At 35.1% G+C, this 20,176-nt stretch overlaps 1 protein-coding gene across 1 annotated transcript; it reads right to left on the bottom strand.

Annotated features, from left to right (window-relative positions):
- Window positions 1-5,972: 5,972 nt before the first annotated feature.
- Window positions 5,973-6,526, bottom strand: LOC131860108 (uncharacterized). Its single transcript, XM_059214474.1, has 2 exons — window positions 6,444-6,526; window positions 5,973-6,306 (listed from the first exon to the last, which is right to left on the bottom strand). The coding sequence occupies exons 1-2, from the start codon at window positions 6,524-6,526 to the stop codon at window positions 5,973-5,975; spliced, it is 417 nt and encodes a 138-aa protein (XP_059070457.1).
- Window positions 6,527-20,176: the final 13,650 nt, after the last annotated feature.

Here is a 20,176-nt window from a genome sequence, read left to right as displayed (position 1 = left end):
ACATCTCTTGGCACTCTCTTACATCCTAATAATATATCATAGTGTGTGGTTCCAAAACATTGATGCAAAAAAATACATAATCAAATCTAGAAGCAAATACTTGATAAACTTACGGATTTTGGAAATCTAATGAAATTAAAAATAATTTTATCCATGAATGTGATTAGTTCCTTAGATATCATCTAAATTGATGTAAAACCATTGTGTTGGGACGTAAACAAGATTTTGAGTAGGTGAAGATGGTGTCTAAGTTGTGCAGGAGCACCTAGGACTTAGGCTATTAGTATTTTCTCAATTTTAGCTTATACTGACCTTAGCCAAGTTATATTCTAAATAAGGACTCCAAGAGGGTCCAACAGTGAGGGTGATGAGTATAATGTAGGCCTAGATTGAGTTAGTTCCTCTTAGGTTTGCATTTAATTCATAAGTAGTGGTTTGAGTAGGAAACTGACCTTCTTGATGGTCAAAAGTGGTAAAACTTGGTATAAGCATTAGGGAGGGTTAAAATAGTCTTAGGAATTCTTGAAAAGTCATGAGTAATGACTTGGAATAGGTTTCATAGATTAGGAAAGCAAAAAGTGCAAAAAGTGCAAAGTTGCAAAAAGTTGTCATGATAACTTTTGAAAGTTGTCATGACAACTTTTGTCCTAAATTGCTTAGCGATGGAGTTAGGGATACCCCAACACCCTAGAATGCCTCCAAAAATGTAGAATACTATAAAAAATTTCTCTTGCATGGTTACCAAGGTTGGAGATTTGTTTTTGTAAGATCAACAATTTGAAACTACTCATTTTTGCATTGTTTGACATCATTTTGGCTTATTTTACTCATATTGTGAATATAAATGGATTGAATCCATTGATCCAGTAAAGGATTAAGTTTCTTTGGTTTGTTTCAAAGTTATTAGTTTCATTTCAAGCTTTGTAGTTAGGTTGTATTGGTGTTTCCATTGCTTTGTTTGCAAACAGCCAGTTTTGGCTTGTAAATAACACTTTTGTGTAAAATGGTTGCCCATTGAAATCCCTCCGTGCTACCATCATGACCTATTGGGAAATGAAAGGTAACCACTTGTAAAATTTCCATATGCAGAGACAAGTTCTGGAGATGAAGATTGATGTGACTATCACCTTGTTCTAGGCGAGTCCAGGGGCAACCTGACTAGAGGAGACAGGGTGAATTTGGGGTGTAAAGTGCAGGGGTGAATGCAAAACCATAATATAAAATTTTGGAGGGGTCCATGAAGTTCATACAGAGTTTCCAATGCAAGGGGAAGCCTTGACAAGACCATTTGATGCTCACTTTCAAAACTTGACCAGTCACTGCCGGTTAGAAGGCCTAGAAACCCTTCAAAACCCTCATTTTTGGGTTAGGGCATTGTACAGTGGGTTGAGAAACCAAAACCATTTAAATCACTTGGGGATAGGTGTATCATTGAAGAATATCAAACCTTGTTCCAGGGTCTTTTGGACCATTTTCCTCTAAGCCCTAGAAAACCATATTTTTGAGGCCTAATAGGGTCTCATTCCTTGTAGCCCTTTTCTAGGCAAAATAGTGAAATGATAAGAAAGTTAATGGATGCAAACCTCAATTGGACCCAAAAGGTATTCAAATCATGTTAGAAGCCACCTCCACACTTCTGCATCAACTCACAACAGTAGGAGGTCAAATTGACAAGTTGAAGCCAAGACAACCACAATGAGCACATGGGAAACATTGTGAATTGGTAGGGTTCCTAGTTAAACACTTGAAGCAAACACCTTGAAATTGACAAGAAGAAAGCCCTAGAAGATATTGAGAAGGGATTGGAGGTCTTAGAGCATAGCTAGGCCTGGAGAGTTGGTATAATTGAGCAACACCAACTAGGTGAAGTGTGAGCAAGCTAGGTGAACCCCATCACTAAGTAAAATAATAGTAAACATCCAACATTATTGAAAGAAGGGGGAGAAGGGGGAAGTTAAAATTTAGGGAGTGGCCTTTATGGTCTCTCTAGACATGATTATTATTGTCACTAGGTCATCGGTGGAAGGAATAAAATTTCCTAGAAAGATGAAAGGGTGCTACAAAGATGAGTTCAAAAGATTTTTTAAGCTTGGAGAAGGGGTTTCAAGACTATAGAGTGGATATAACAAGGAAGACCTTTGTGGAGTCTTGAAGCATGTAGCCCTATTTCTCATTAACTACTTCATATTGGATGAAATATTAAAATAATTCCATACCCAACTCTTTTGCATGTTGAATCATCCAAGGTACAACATAAAAATTAATTTTACCTTTTGGGTATATTATTTATCACAATCAATTTCTAGAGTTGAATTCAAAAGTTCCTTCTTCCTACACCAAGGATTAATCCTAAGGCTTTATAACTTTCACCTAGCTTTAACCTCATCATGTGGGACCTTGTCAATTTCCCTTAGTCCATTGTCAGATTAAAATTTAGTGGTGAAGCTTTCTGGCAGCCCTATATCAAAATTGGACCCTATTGTTTCCTCTTCATCTAAAACCAAACTAGTGCCTACCCATTTCAACCCTATGTGAGGGGAAAAAAAAATACCCAATTCCCACCTTCCAGGGAAGATGAGTTGGTGGAATTGGATGAGGATAAATTTTCAGAGTTTGAGTCCTCCTCAAACTCAGATTCTAACTGGTCTCATGCTATTTTCGAGGAGGTTGCCCTCTTTTTTCTCCTGGCTAGTGTGTTTGCACCCCAATCCTGGCTAATCTACTTTGGACTCAAAAGTGCCTCAATTGGAAGAAGATATTGGGTGCTAGGATGAAATTATAAAATGAATCCCGTTTCGATTTGATGTGGCCATAAGAAATATAAATAGGCTTGAAGCAATGGTAGAGGCAAGGGCTAGGGTCAACAAATGGGCAATGGAAGACAAGGATGGAAGGTTTGGAAGGCTACTAGCAATATGGATAAGAAATAAGATAAATAGGATAAGGTCAAGGGTATGTTAAATGACCTTAATGAAAAAATGCCTCCAAGGTTCAAGAGAAATACAGTGGCAAAATTGAAGGAAAACAAAGAGGTCCTAAAAAAAAGAGTCGAGGAAATGTCTACGTAGAGCTAAGAGATGGCCTTAAAAATTTTAGCCTCTTTGCATGCTATATAAGAGTAAAAGATAGAAAATTATCACAATAACAAGCTACAAAAATGTTTCATTACATCATCAGTAGTAATTATTATGTAACTAAGAATTGTAGCTACCTACAATATCAAAGGAGTGCCAAAATTGCGTATGTAATAATACTAGAGTCCCAATGATCAAGATAATGACCTATTACATGAAGAAAATATTAATAGTAGACAAAAAGAAGAAACAAAACTCATAAGCCAACAAATTGTTCACTAGTAAAGAAGAAAATCCACAAAAAGGAAAATTAATCATTGCCAAAGGAGGAAATCTAGATAGTTAGTTCTCTAAAGAAATAATATTTACCATCTTGTGTTTTAATCAAAACATCTACACCTACATGTAGCATAGAAAATTTTATGATTTTGAAACTAATGTCAGAGCATCCATTGAGTGTAGACCAATCTTGCATCACTCAAAAATATTTAATTGCATTTTTTTTGCTTTCCACCATCTAGGTGGTTATGTTTACATACATAAATTTGTAATAAGGGTCTAAATATTTGTAAAATATTTGTCCAATTTCTTCGTATGTATAAAATTCTACAATGGTACACATATCAAAAATTTTCATAAGGCATCTTGGAAGGAATCTCCACTTTTGGCATGAGATTTGGGGAGTTTCTTAATTTGTTTTATATGCCAAAGCATATTGACTCATTCTATTTGCACGACTAAATAAAATGGGATGTCCAAGCTTGGATGCCTTTGATGTGTTCTTACATATGTTATTTTCAGGTCATAGATGAGTTACAAAGCATCTTTATGACAACCACTTAATTGGTCAAGAAAGTGGGAGTCATGTGGAATCCATGTGAGGTAATTTTCTGAATTAAGAAGATGCAAACACAAGAATGACATGGGATTTTAAGGTGGGTGATTTTCATGGTTTTGGAATTACTAAGTGGTATTCCACTTTTCAAAAAACTAAATTGAAAAAAGGATCTTGCATTGGAATTTATTTTCATCTTTTTGGTTGTTAAAATATAAGAACTACAAGAGAAAACAAAGGCTCAAGAGTTGAAGGATTGTTTTCAGATTTGAAGTTTGAATATTGGATATTTTGTTGTTGTTCTCCCTTCCAGGTGTTGCTGTTTTTTGTATGAATCCCATTAGGGTAAATCTTATCTAATTTCTAGAACAACTTTGTAACTTCATGTTAGGATAATCAATAGAATGCAAGATTCTAGTCTTGCATGTTTTCTTATTTGAATTATTTATTATTTCTTTAGTTTATTTGTGATAGAGGGTTACCTTACATCAGACTTAATTCAAATCATTTGCATATTTGTATGTATGGGGTTTGAGAGGGAGATTCTCCCATCATCCAAAATTGATAGGTTGAAATGTAAGAAAGACATATCGAATTCTAATTGCTAGTGCAAGATCATGATGGGATCAACATCTGCAGTAGAAGTAAAAAATGCATCTTACAAAGTCAAAAGTTTTTTTTTATGAGTCACGTGGAAAGTCAAAATTTCTTTGATAAAAAATAAAGCAAAATAAATATTCATTTATTATCGATGCTCATTAATTAAGTTTGAAAGTCCTGAATCACATTCAATATCCATTTTTGTAAAAGGGATATCCATTTTGTAAAAGATAAAATGTAAAAAAATAGTCTTCCCTCTATCAAAATGACAGAAGAGAGGGAAACAAATACCTGAAGCACAAAACTATATGGATTTTAGAGACTATAGGTTGTGCGCTTGAACCAGCCATATTACAGAGATAAATTAATCATAATTTGTACACTTGAATCAACCACAATGTAGAGATAAATTAATTTTAGTTTTTTTAAATTTATTTTTATCTAAATTTACTCAAAGCTTTTATTATAATTTAATGTTTTATTTTCAAATTTTAGAAAGTAGTTAAATATTGAAATTTTTTATGTTTTGAATTGAAAATATGCTCTAAATGGTTGATGAAGGTCAAAATCCAAAGAATTGTTTTATAAGCTTTGATTATTTGACTGACTTGCAGTTGCAGGCAAGTTTTGCATTCAAACGATGGTGTAACATCCTGCCCAACATAAAATAATCTAAGCCACTATTCTAATGAATTGCGATATTGCTTAGAATAATTGTTTCGATGGCTTTCTTTCTATCAGCTGAAATCCAATCTTTGGTATTAGTTGTTGAACAAACGGAACATATACAAAGCCAATAACAAACCATAGGTAAAACAAACTACAAATTGCGTGGTTCGCCAATTTGATTACATCACTGATAAATCGGATTTCTAATCACAAACCATAGGTAAAACAAACCACAAATTGCGTGGTTCGCCAATTTGATTTCTCATTGTATTAGTTAATCTTGCAAGTGTAGAAATTACAATTTAGTATCTGTGAAAGATACTCACCCTCTGATCATTTTAGAGAAAGCATCCACCATACATGTTTAGGGGACTTGTCAAAAAAAACGTCTGGAGGAAAAATGTCTCTTTGCATCCAAATAAGGCGATTAACCACTATTCAGAGTAAATTGAGTATTCGCGCAGTATTATAATCAACCAACATGAGAGGTATTTCCAATTTAAGTTTCCTATGTTCATGAGCAGCCAGTCCCATAGATGGTTTATGTTAATTTAAATGAACAGAGAAAACATAATGAAATGAAATTAAAACAGACATAAATACATAACACGAATTTAATGTGGTTCACTAATTAATAGTTTCAGATTCAAAAACGAAGCTTCTGAAGAACGCAAATTATCATGTGACCGTTAGACTTCATATACCCAACAGTTTAGATAATAACTTTCACCACTCTCTATTTGAAAAGTATGAATTGGCTAAGTTCACCTTCTTCAGAAAATAGACTATTGCAATCAACAGACAATTTCATCAAGAAGCTTATATTTCTTCCCAACTCTTCTTTCAGTACTGTATATAATTTCAGGATTCCTCTGCTTCTTCAGCTCACTGGCTATCTGTCCTTCAATTTCAACACGAGATTTTCTCAAATCTCGCTTGGCTTTGCTGTTTTGGGTCATGTTTGTACACTCTCCGAACCCAGCAGAACTTCTCATTCTCTTAACGGAATCCCTGATCCTAACCTTAGCATCAGAACCTACATCCTCCTCTTGAATAGTGAAACACCAGTGACACACTTCACTCATACTCTTAGCTGACGCTTTCTCATAATATGATCTGCTGCAATATCTGACCAAAAGAGCCAAACCCATAAGATCAGAATTAAATTGTACAAATGGAAGTAATAAATTACCATACACTCCATGAAACTTGTCTACCTAAAACTGAATAAAATGAGAGCATAATGAGGGCAAATGTTAATTTACTGATGCTGGAAACGTATTAGACATTTTCTGCATTGGAATAAATAGACTTGAAAGCCCACATCGCCACGCAGACTACACTCCATTGTTGTATAACTTTCTTCTTCAATTGAGATAATAATATTGCAGAAGCCAAAATGAGCAGAATTCTTGTTTGACTTATAGAGGATGGGGGAAAGTAGCGTGAAATTGTCAAATTAAAGTTTTTCCATGAAGCATTCGTGGGAGTAACGGCTCGTGCCTTCTGTGTTGACTATACCACTAACAAAAGCTTTTCTACATTTTCAAAGGATGTCACTTCTGATTTAATTTTGATTCTTTATTATGACATAGAACTGCCTGAATGTGACTTCTGTTTACTTTGAAGTCATCGTGTTTGTTTTGATTTGAATGCATTATTGGTTTGCTATGACAACCTTTGTTATGTAGATAGGACTTGGACACCATCTTCTTATTGAGGAATAAAATTGATTGTGGGTTAGGTTAGAAGGAATATTAGGGATATTTGTCTCCTTACTAAGTAGGGATTAACTTGTTTTTTAATTTGAAGTTTTTTTTAAAAAAAAAGCTTGAAAAATATGCCTGAAATCTGTAGATGATTAGGGTGTGTTGTTGAACTCAGTTAATATGTTGTTCAAGTTGTGATTATTAATAAAGTTGTCTTATTTGTTCAAAAAGAATTATTGTTAATAAATGTAGAATAACAAAAATAAAGTAGAAAAAGATTTAATTTGTAAATATAATTAATATAGAAATATCATTATAATTATTCTTTGTATTATTAAATCTAATGTATTGACTTTATAGAACCTTTATTTTTCATTGCGGAATTACATACCACCCAACCAACTAACCTATTAACTAATTTATTAAATGAAAATCTTAATTTCCTAATAAACCCTCCTTAATATTTACACTATAAAATGAGAAAAATAGAAAAAACTATATCAGCATCAACTTAAACTTCTTTATAAAAGCAAATGGCCTAATTAGACAACTTTGCATTGGCATCGACCCAAACTTCTTTGTCTAGGGAAATGTCTTGATAATCCAACTTTGTATCAGTATTGTTTCAGAAAATGTTCTAACTACCCAACTAAGCATCAACATCAACCCAAATTCTTCATGTCCGGGCAAATGTTCCAATTGTCCAACCAAACACTCCACTATTGATAGCTAGTATGTGCATTCAACTATCCACATACCAAGAAAAGCTTAAGAAGTTGTAGATTTAACTATCGACAACCCAACAAATCATTGCATGCCCCCTCTTGCTTTGGAAAGGACTAGCGAAGAAAGGTTGTTTCTCATACAATGAATCATCCCTAAACAAGAAGCTAGTTTAGGATGATAGATGTCCTCCTACCTCCATTTTCCCCAACCTCCAATCTATCCCTACAACACTCTATGTATGCCAAATGTAGCAAATGAATCTCTAAGAGGTCTACAAGAGCCTTGATACCCTCGTCAAGTGTAGCACATACGATTTCAAGAATACAAACAATATGTGTGGGCATGATAAAATTGTAAAATTGTTCTACTAATATCTCAAATCACACTTCAATAGTCTACCTCATATTTCTCACACCACTTTTAGATTAAAAAATAAAGCCATATATGTTTTTCCCTCTTTTAAATTTGAGAGTAAAATGAACCCTCTACCTATGCATGGCATTACAAAATGCATTAAATGTTAGAGTACTAGAAAAAACTAAGAAACACAACTAATAAAATATTGCACATGGAATAATATTAAACCAAAAGAGATGCCCCATAATTCAAATTTGAGCTTCAAAAGCATTTAGTTTTCCCATAACTATACCAATGGTAAAAGTTATTACCTAATAGAAACCATATATCCTTACATACTACAAAAATAGAAGCAATTAGATGCCAAATCCAAGCCTCACCTTTGTTTGTCAATATGTCTTACTAAATGCAAACCACGAGCTCTTCTTTTTAAGCCATCATTATACTCTTCACTAAACATAAACTCACCTTCTTTCTAGCCTTCTTTGTTTCTTGGCATCTTAGAGTCTCTTATATCTATCAAGAATATCCCATTCAATTGCTGCCTCATGCCCAATAAATTTATGTTGAGTTGTCTCCACTCATAGAAAGTCTTTAATCATTTCTCACATGAACAAATAGATCTATCTTGTATTTCCTTCACACTCTAATATCAATCTAGAAAATTGAAAATTGAAAATAGAATTAACACAGAAATTTCATTATAATGATTTGTTGCATTTTTATATCTAAACCATTGTCTTTTTTGTTCGAGAATAATTTCCCACACAAGTAAATAACCTATTAACTAATTTTTTAAATATAAACATTAATTTACTAACATGTAAAGTCCTTTATTTCTTGTAGAATTCATAGATGCTAATAAAGTGAGTTGGGTAGTGTAAACTTTAATTTACTAACAAATAAATTCCTTTATTTCTTTTAGAATTCATAGATTCCAATAAAGCGACTTGGGTAGACTCTAATGAAGTCACATGTAGGAATAATTTAAAAAATTGTATAATAGAATGATGAAGTGCATACTTAGGTTTATAAGTTGTGTGTAATCTTATTGAGAAAGATGATAATGATATTAAATATCTTATCTTAAAATTGAATTGAAATTATATAGAAGATAAATCTAAAGATTTTTAAATTTATACTAAAGTCAATTTTAACATTATTTGGTGTAATGGTGGAAAAATGGTGAATGATAGATCAAGAGGAAAACTACCCTTTCCCTCAAAGAGAGATGGGAATTTCACTATTGATTATCCTTCAAACACTTTTCACCATTACATTAGGAAGAGGAAAGGATAATTCAGTAGTTTCAATCTCTTCACACAAAGATGGTAGATTGGATTCTTAACAAATTGGGAATGTTAAGTTGATCCCATCTTCCTTGTTTGATTTGGAAAGGAAATTGATTAAATTATGTAGTGAAAAAGTGACAAAGAATTGATTATAACTTGAGATCGAAATATAGGATGAAGTTATGCACCTGGATCTGGCAATAAAATGTCAAGACAAAGTCTCCTGTGAATTTGAGGAAAAGGTAACCGGACCATGGCGGGAATTACACAGTCTTCCGAAAAATCTACGAAATGAAAAGGGTTTTTTCACCTCTACAAATGAAGCCCGAATCTAAAAGTATAGTTGCGCACCTACAACCTACACACTAAAAAGAGAGTAAAATGGGTTGGGATTGGGGATTTGCCTTTACGTCAAACCCCAGTTTTGGAATTAACCAAGTAATGAAAGAAAGTACTTGCAAGTAGATGTAAATGAAAGACTCAATTATAAATCACCTCAACGAAGGTTGTAGTAGCAATGTTGATAGAAACACTTGTATGGAATTGAATGTTGGAATCAATCTCCTCTTCCATAGTTGAATCCTTGACTTGAATGCAACACCTAGCCTTGAATGGAGACTTGAGAATGATCAATGCTGGAAAAGAATGCTTGAATGCTTGATCACTTGTGAAACTTGAATCTCTCCAACTTTGACCTATCCAACCTATTCCAATGAGAGAACTAATTACCCCTTAAATACATGTTGGTGGATTTGAATTTTGTCATGGGCTGACATCGGAGGAGTTTCTCGCCCAAGGCACAACCAACAATGCAACCCTAGGAAGGGTCCTGCCCCAAAATAGGACAAGGATAGGGGCACCATGCCCCTTTCCTGGGAGGAAAAGGGTGCCACGTCCCTTTCCAAGGGAGGATAGTGGCACCATGCCCCTATCCTACCCCTTTCTCTAGGGAAGAGTGTAGACGGGGTGATGCAGAGACCAAGGAAGAAGTTGTTTCTGCAACCCAAGCAATCTCCGGTCTCTGATCAGGGTTAGAGGATTTGATTTCGCATGCCTGAGGACCCTAATGTAGTCAAAAATTGCTAGGGCCACAATTTTATGACACTACATTTAGCCCCCACTTTAGCGAGAGTATAAGCGTACACCAATACTATCAGTAAAGTACAAGGAAACAAGATTGGAAGACTTCTACCACGTCACAGAGGCAAGATGCGCTAAGCCCCTAGTGGACTTATGATTTTACAACTTAGATTGACAAAATAAAATAGAAGATCGAGAAGGGAAGAACCATGATTGCAAGTAGCAAATTTCCCTTCACTATGAGTCATGAAAGCAAGGATAAAAATATTACAAAGAAAAATAAAGTTCACTAAATAATTCTAAGTATCACAAGAAGGAAAATATGATCAAAGTGTATGCTCCCATGTTAAAGAGATCGCACACACCTTATCAGGAGCAATGGATTTAAGGTAGGATACACCCAAGAGAGAGAGAAGAGAGGGAGCATGTTATTGCAAGGATTTAGCCCCCAATCAAGGTATAAACCCAAGGATAATGAACACAAAATATGAGGTACTGTCTCTTTCCTTGGGTTCAGTATGTTGTATGATAACTCATGTATATCATGTATGTATATGCATATAATAATCTTTATTCCCCAAAGAAGGACACCACCTTAGAAGAAAGGGAAGAGAGGATGTCTTTTGAGTGAACATGAAAGAGACCAAGAAAATATCTCAATGCTTTGCATCATCTTCAAGTAGACATTAAGGGAACAATAGAAGAAAAGGGATACACATAGAAGAATGGTCACAAATAGCAAGAAAAGAGAGAGAGAGAGAGATATGCAATGCTAATATTGATAATCTAGCATGACATCCACCTCCTGATCTTTCCGATCACTATATAGGGAAGGCGAGCAACATGCCAAAGGAGAGATATCAAGCACAGTATATGGAGCTATCACAAGATCCAAACAAGGACTATGCTCATGTTGTAAGTCACTTTGTTTGATTCTAGGAACTAGGATAGGGGTTGTGAAAACTCATCTGATAAATGTTTGTCTACATCAACATATTCATACTCACTATCAAAGGAATTAGTAGTTGTATTTCCATTATGAATACCATTTTCACCCATTTCTTCATCAAAGTTTGGAGAAAGAGGAGCAAGAACATGAATAGAAGTAAAACCATCACATGTTTTATGCAACTTATGATTTAGAGATGTAGGCTGAACATCTTGCTTAGCAGAAAAGGGAATCATGTCAACTGTCAGAGTTTGAGGAGATTGAGTATTTTGTGGGATAAATTCACGAGCTCGAACATGATGGCTTCATCAGAATTCTCTCACAATGATTCCATCAAGTCATAGTGGAAGGCTGAGAAGGAGGAGGAACACTTGAAAAAGTAGGAATATTTCTCTCCTTGATAGTTGAAGGTTTAGGTTGAGGTCTTTTTTGTTAAACAATAGCAGAAGCATGCCTCTTCTCTCGATAAGAGGAAGGAGGTGGAATTGCACCATAGAAAGGAGGAATATTAGGTGTAGGAAGGAGACCAAGTCCATCATGATGAGGAGGTATAGGTCTAACCTTAGGAGGAATATTGTTGTTCTCCTTAAGAGGAGGTAAAGTCACATCCATAGGAGTAGGTAGATAATTTTCCTCAGGAGGGAGATTAGTTCTATCCAAGAGGGGAAGAACCTCACCTTGAAGAATAATAGGAATGTCAAGTGTTGGTGATCTCGGTTGACTTAAGGATAAGATCATATCATTCTTCCATTTTTTATCAGATTGAAAAAGAGAATCGCTCCTTGATGGAAGAGATTTAAATTGTTTAGGCCAAAAGAGATCAATAGGAACACCGGGGCTTCTTTCGAATGGACAAAATAAGCTATGGTTCACGGTTATGATTTCTCTATTGTGAGGAAATTTGAGACACTTGTGAAATTTAAGACATTTGATCTCTAGATGGGCAAAATGAAGGTGCAAATGTGAAAATAGGACCCTATTAGGGTTTTGAGGAAAAAAAGGAGTTGAATTGTAATTTTGAATAGGGTCAAACCTAATGGATAGGGACACCTTGGAAAATATTTAGAAATATGAATTTAAATGAAATTGATGTGAAATTCACTCAAAATCAAATTAATTTTAAAAATTACGGTTTGATGACCTAACCACTTAATTTTAAAATTTGAATTTTGGGAAAAAGTGGGGAAACTGAAAATTTAAATTGTAGGATTATAGAATCTGAGAACAATCATAAATCTGAAAATTAAATGGAAATCCACTTCTTGCACAAGTTCAAGATGATTTTTGAAAATTAAGGTTTTAACAAGTAACTTCTTAATTTTGGAAATTGTAATTGCAAATTGAACAAGACAATGAGGAAATTGAATTTGACAAACAAAGCAATTTTCAGATCTAAGATAACTACAAGAAATTTTTACAAACCACAAGTTCAATTTTAACATTAAAAAATAGGGTTTTGAATGAATTAACCACTAAGTTTGTAGAAAGTTGAAACTTGTAAATGAAAAATATGCAATTTTCTTTCAAGGAAAGCATGCAAGATGTCGGGTTCACCAAAATGTAATGGTGGAAAAATGGTGAATGATAGACCAAGAGGAAAACTACCCTTTCCATCAAAGAGAGATGAGAGTTTCACCATTGATTATCCTTCAAACACTTTTCATCATTACATTAGGAAGAGGAGAGGATAATTGACTAGATTCAATCTCTCCACACAAAGATGGTAGATTGAATTCTGAATGAATTGGGAATGTTAAATTGATCCCCTCTTCCTTGTTTGATTTGGAAAGGAAATTGATTGAATTATGTAGTGCAAAAGTGACAAAGAATCGATTATAACTTGAGATCGGAATATAGGATGAAGCTATGCACCTAGATCTAGAAATAGAATGTTGAGACGAAGTCACCCTGTGAATTTGAGGAAAAGTTGTCCGGACCATGGCGAGAATGTACATGGTCCTCCAAAAAATCTGCGAATTGAAATGGGTTTTTTCGCATATGTAAACGAAGCCTGAATCTAAATGTACAGTTGCACACCTACAACCTACACATATAAAAGAGAGGAAAATGGGTTGGGATTGGGGGTTTTCCTTTATGTCAAAACCCAGTTTTGGAATTAACCAAGTAATGAAAGAAAATACTTGCAAGTAGATGTAAATGAAAGACTGAATTGTAAATCACCTCAAGGGAGGTTGTAGTAGCAATGTTGATAGAAACGTTTGTGAGGAATTAAATTTTGGAATCAATCTCCTCTTCAAAGGTTGATTCCTTGACTTGAATGCAACACCTAGCCTTGAATGGAGACTTGAGAATGCTCAATGCTGGAAAATAATGCTTGAATATTTGATCACTTGTGCAACTTGAATCTCTCCAACTTTGACCTATCCAACCTATGCCAATGAGAGAGTGAATTCCCCCTTAAATACATGTTGGTGGATTTGAAATTCGTCATGGGCTGAGATCTGGGGAGTTTCCCGCCCGAAGCACAACCAATAATGCAACCCTAGGAAGGGTCCTACTCAAAAATAGAGTGGGGATAGGGGAATCATTCCCCTATCCAAGGGGGGACAATGGCACCAAGCCCTTGTCCTATCCCTTTCTCCGACGCAGAGTGCACATGGAGTGATGTCGAGGCCAAGGAAGAAGCTATTTCTGCAAGCCGAGCAATCTCCGGTCTCCGATCAGGCTTAGAGGATTCGAGTTCACTTGCGCAAGGACCCTAATGCAGTCAAAAATTGCTAGGGTCACCATTTTATGACAGTACATTTGGCTAAGGCAAAAAGGCTACAAGAGTAGCACACTCTTCTAGACACCCAAAAGGGCTATAAGAGTGGCATAAGTTATTTAACTGAGACAAAAGCAATGACATAGGTTGAGGTATTTGTGTAAAGGTTGGAAAAATAGAGGCTCAATAAAGGCAGGAGCATCAACCTCCTTCCCCTTCTTAGAAGGGTGGTGGTTGTATGGCAGCTACATCAATTGGCTTAGCTGAACCATTACTAGAATTAGTAGTGGGTTTACCCTTGTGGATAATCATAGTCCATTTTTATTTTGGCTTGGAATCCTCTAGAGAGTACTAGGAATCAACAACCTTAGGTGGTGACTTTTCTTGTGGAGAGGCTAGAGGACAATCCTTAATTTTGTGCTCTGAAAAACTAGCTACAAAAATAAGTATTGGACAAATTCAAATAGAGCACACATTGGGTATGACAAAGACATCCTATCTTAATATCAACCATCTCTTTGAGGTCATGAAAAAAATCAATTTCAACATGGACCCTTTTTTGGGGTCAAGCATGATAAAAGCAATCAATTTCAACACACAACTTTACTAAGAGACTAGGAAATAACATGTAAAAATGGCCAACAAGGAAATATTAACCTAAGGAATTCAACCCAAACTAGGACACAAATAATTTTGTTATTAGAGAATATAAATTCTCTCGACCAAGGTTCAAAGACCAACAAAGAAGACCTAACGAACCAAGGGCCATGATATAAAATAGCCTGAACATGGTTAACCTTAGCAAATTGAAAAATAAAAGAACCTTTGGTCAAGTTTTTGATGCCATCTAGGTGGACCCCATTAAGAGTCCATGCCTTGGAAACCTAATCCTATAGCATACTTTTAGGGGGACCCTACCAAAAAAATATCCTATAAGAGTATGTTGTGGATTAATACAATCTTGAAAAAACAACATCAATAGGCTTATCAAAAGTGCACCTCGAGAAATACTTTGGACATAGAATTTTGGGGATGTTTTTCACATGAGCCATTATCAACAATCACCAAAGTATCAACAATGGTATAAACTACTTTGTTGACGTTTTCTAAGTCTATTATAAAAACTAAAAGACTACCGTAGTTAATGCAGTATGACCAACGCTGAGGAAAAAACACACAATAAGAATGGAAAGCAAAACATAAAACATATACCACTCCTCAAGAATATAACGCTCAATTTATAAGGAATGAGAGTTAAATAATTTTGGTGGTGTTCTAAATATAGTATTATAAAGCTTATTTTCATTTTTTAGGTGTATAAATTTATTTTAACTTTGTATTTACCATAATGAATAATCTTATTTTTTCATTAAATAAGATGGGTTTGAATTCCAAGGATTTGACCCTCCTTTAGATTAGATCATGAGTATGATTCATCCTTTGAATTAATTTTCATTTCACTCTTGTCTCAATAATTCAAATGTTAAATTCTTTCTCTAAAGGCAAGTAATTTCAAAATTTAATTATTACTTGTAAGATTACAGAATAAAAAACATTGAGTAAAGTATTTTGGGCTTTGTATTTAGGCACAATTATAGATCAATAATAATCATGGAGTAGTAATGATAATAGCATAATATAAAGAATTATCTTATTACATTTATATTATCTTCATATTAACAAATATATCATTGTAACATCCTAGGCACTTATATTCATTTATGGTGCAGACATCGGTTAGGAGGGACCTCAAAGAGATCAGTCCAGACTAGTCAGCAAGAGTAAACACAACAAAAACACAAGGACATGATGGAGGCAATGCAGAACAAATTAAATTATATCATGAAAACTGATTACAACCAACTAGTAACAACTGGGTTACAGTAACCAGCTCACAAGCCTGCTAAAACATGCTCAAAAAATAGAACAAGTCACAATCGGAACCTCAAACTTAAGATTTTTTCTTTTATGTTTTGTCTAACTCCTTAGATACATTTTAATGCTCTATTACAATTATTTTTACAATCCAAGGGGATATGGTCGGCCCAAAAGGGAACAAAACCTGAAGAACAAGACCTAACATGTAAAAACCAACAAGGTTGGCCTCCAACAAAGAAAATCCTCCTGAAAATCCAAAGGATGAAGTGAGAATCAAAGGGAAGGTTGGCCACATGCCAAGGAAAAACAAAATCAACTCTAAGGGCTCCACAATCTATGGAAAGGACTCGATAGATCACCAATGCAAATAGGTCAAGGCAACCGGTAACAAAAAACTCTCAGAAACCAATAGCGATAACTTGTTGGAAAATGATCCAAATGCTTCGTGGTTTGGGAATAAGGAAGATGATCAAGTCTTCAAGAAAAATCTTAACTCCACAAGTTCCGGTGAGCCAAATCTGGGAAATACAAAAAGAAATTATGAAACTGCAAACATAAAGCAAAACAGAAAGGAAATATTTTTGGTTGATGTAAGATTGCCATGAACCGGGGATGCTCTTGCATTAGACATTTAGGGTTGTTGAAAAAGTGAGTCTCTCACTTTGTTGGGATCAGAGGAAAACCAAGGTGGTCTACCTTTGCTTGAGAAATCCAAGATGAATCTTCAACTGGTTTGTCCTTCCACTTCACAAGATACTCCTTATACCACTGCTCTGGGTACTATGCCCAATCCTACTATCCAAAATGTCTTCAATCTGATCCAGTTCCTTCCGGGGCAACTGTTTCTTCAAGTCTGCAATATTTTCCTCACTAAATTCTGCTTCATGATACTAATGAAGATCTACAATGTTAAACTTAGGTGAAATACTCAGACTATCTGGTAACTCCACTTCATATGCATTTCCAGAACTAAACTTTCTCAAAATCTTGCAAGGTACAAACTTTCTCATCTGCAACTTCTTATGAGTTCCAACCAGGAATATTTCTTTTCTCAAATACACCATCACTTCATCACCAACTTCAAATTCCTTGATGTCTCCTCTTCTCATTGGCTTTCTCCTTATACTTGGTGTTCATGTCCTCCAAATGTTCCTTAACTTGAATATGTAAGTCCTTCATGTGATCTGCAAATTCTTCTGCTTCTAAAATTCTTCGGTCTTCACTGCTAATATCTTTTAATTTTGATATAACTTTAGGATGTGCTCCGGTAACAATATCAAAAGGTGTCCTTCTGGTACTCATGTTTACTAAATTATTGTAGGCAAACTCTGCTTGTGCAAGAATCAAATCCCAACTTCCAATTTTGTCTCCAACTAAACATCTTAACAAATTTCCCAAGTTCTGGTTAACTACTTATGTTTGTCCATCAATCTATGGGTGAAAAATAGAACTGAACTTCAAATTTGTCTTCATCTTCTTTGAAAGTGTTCTCCAAAAATAACTGACAAACTTAGTGTTTCTATATGAAACTATGCTCTTAGTTAACCCATGCAATCTCACGAGTTCCTTGAAAAATAGGTTTGTTATCTATAATGCATCTGATGTCTTCTTACAAGGTATGAAATGAGCCATCTTTGAGAATCTATCCACTATCACAAATATAGAATCATTCCCTCTTTATGTTTTAGGAAATCCAAGTATGAAATCCATGCTTATATCTTCCTAAGGTCATTTTGGTACCGTCAAAGATTTATACAATCACACATTCTGACTACTACCCTTTGCAACTTGACAAACTCTACAACTTTGCACATATTTCCTAACATCCTTAATAATCTGGGGCCAAAAGTAATGTTAAGTCACCACTGCTACTATTTTATCAACACCAAAGTGTCTGGCTGATCCTCCACTATGTTTCTCCTTAATCAAATTCTCCCCCATAGAACTCTTAGGTGTGCACAACTGAACTCCTCTAAATAACATCCCATTCTGAATGAAGTAATCCAACCGCTTTCTTCTATCTACCATAACCAGTTCTCTACATGCGCTCCAAGGTTCTGCAAAATCCAGGTCATCATCATACAAGGTCTTCAATTCCTCAAATCCTAATACTATTACTCCCATCTCTATCATCAGATTCCTTCTCCTACTCAATGCATCAAAAAATTTGTAAGATTTCCCACTTCTATACTTCAATGCAAGCATGTAACTCTACAAAAATTCTACCCATCTCATATGTCTTTGATTCAACTTACTCTGCCTGTTCAAATATTGCAAAGCTTGATGATCTATATACAACACAAACTCCTTAGGCAATAGTTAATGTCTCCAATTCTTCAAGGCTTGAACTCTGGCATCAAATTCTTGATTATACATTCAATATCTCCTCCGCGCATCATTCAATTTCTCAGTAAAATAAGCTACTACTCTCCCTTCCTAACTCAAGACTGCTCTTATTGCTAATCCACTTGCATCACAATCCACTTGAAATAATTTATTTAAATCCGATAAAGCTAACACAGTCTTCTTAGCCACTTTCCATTTCAACAGTTCAAAACTTTTGTTTGCTCCCATGGTCCACTCGAATTCCTTCCAATCTCCCCTCATTGTCTCAATCATAGGGTTACAAAGTAAACTGAAATTTCTGATGAACTTCAGATAGAAACTAGCCAATCCATGAAATGATCTTACCTCTCCAATGCTTTCTAGTGTAGGCGATTCAACAATTTCTTTTAATTTCTTAGGGTCTATCTTCAAACCATCCTCAGATATTACAAATCCAAAATAGACTAACTCATCCTTCATGAAAGTATACTTCTGAAGATTTATCAACAACTTTTCTTCTCTCAACCTATGCAAAACTTGTCTCAAATGCAACAAATGCTCCTCTTTTGTCTTATTGAAAATCAGAATGTCATCCAAATATACAATAACAAACTTACCCAAGAATTTATTCAATACCTCATTCATCAGCCTCATGAAAGTACTACGTGCATTATTTAACCCAAAAGGCATCACCAACCATTCATACAGTCCTTCATTTGTCTTGAATGTTGTCTTCCACTCATCTCCTTCTCTAATCCTGATCTGATGATATCCATTCTTCAAGTCTATCTTTGTAAAGAACTTGGCTCAGCTCAAACAGTGCATTATGTCATCCATCCTAGGCAAAGGAAACTGGTATTTCACTATGATCTTGTTTATTGCTTTGGAATCAGTACACATTCTCCATTCTCCATTCTTCTTAGGTGCTAATACTGTTGGTACTGCACAAGGGCTCAGACTTTCACTGATCAAATCTTTCTTCAACAACTCCTACACTTTTGTATTCAACTCTTCATTCTCTATCGGTGTCATCTAGTGTGGAGCTTTGTTAGGAAAACTAGCTCCAGGAACCAATTCCATGCAATGATTGATACTTCTCATAGGTGGCAATCCATCAGGAACATTATCTGAAATGATGTCTTCATACTCTATCAGCAAATCTTTTATCCCTTCTAGTTGTTCTTCTTCATACTCTAGATTCTCAGCCTTCTTAGGAACTAAGGCAAAACACACATTCTCATGTCTCAATCCATCTAGGAATTTTCTTCCATCCACAAAATAGATTCTAGAATTCATACAGACTTCACTCTTCAAAGGTTCCTCCAAGGGAAACAAGGTTTGCTTCATCCCATTGGCCACAATAGTGTATGTATCCTTCCTCCCATCATGTATTGCCTGTCTATCAAACTGCCAAGGTCTACCCAACAAAAGGTGACAAATATCCATAGGCATAATATCAGACAAGCCTTCATCATGATAATTCCCAATTTTCAATTTCACCAAACATTGCTCACTTACTAACAACTTATGATCATCTCGAATCCATGCTATCTGACAAGGCTTAGGGCATTTCAATCTTTCCAAATTCAATTTATTCACCATCTCTTATGAAACAAGATTATCTGAACTACCACTATCGATGACAACTCTACAACACTTACCAGATACCTTAAATATGGTCTTGAACAAATTATTCCTCTACAAGGGCTCTTCATCTCTCCCAGTATGACACAAAGCTCTCCTCATCATCAATAGTTCTCCATCTTCTGGTTTATTAGCTGATCTGGTGGGGCTTTCTTCCACCACTGTTGTTCTTCCAGTATTATCTATCTTCTTACATTCGAAAGAATGATGTCCTTCTCCTCCACACTTATAGCAAGTTCCTCTAAACACTCTCTTGTCTTGTCTTCTGTCATCTTTTCCAAGATTCTCATTCTAGTAGCCATCTAGTTCTCTT

This window comes from Cryptomeria japonica, chromosome 11 (genome assembly GCF_030272615.1).
Source record: "Cryptomeria japonica chromosome 11, Sugi_1.0, whole genome shotgun sequence".
Lineage (NCBI taxonomy): Eukaryota > Viridiplantae > Streptophyta > Pinopsida > Cupressales > Cupressaceae > Cryptomeria > Cryptomeria japonica.
Note: the sequence above shows the minus strand (reverse complement) of the source record. Positions and strands in the feature narration are given on the sequence as shown.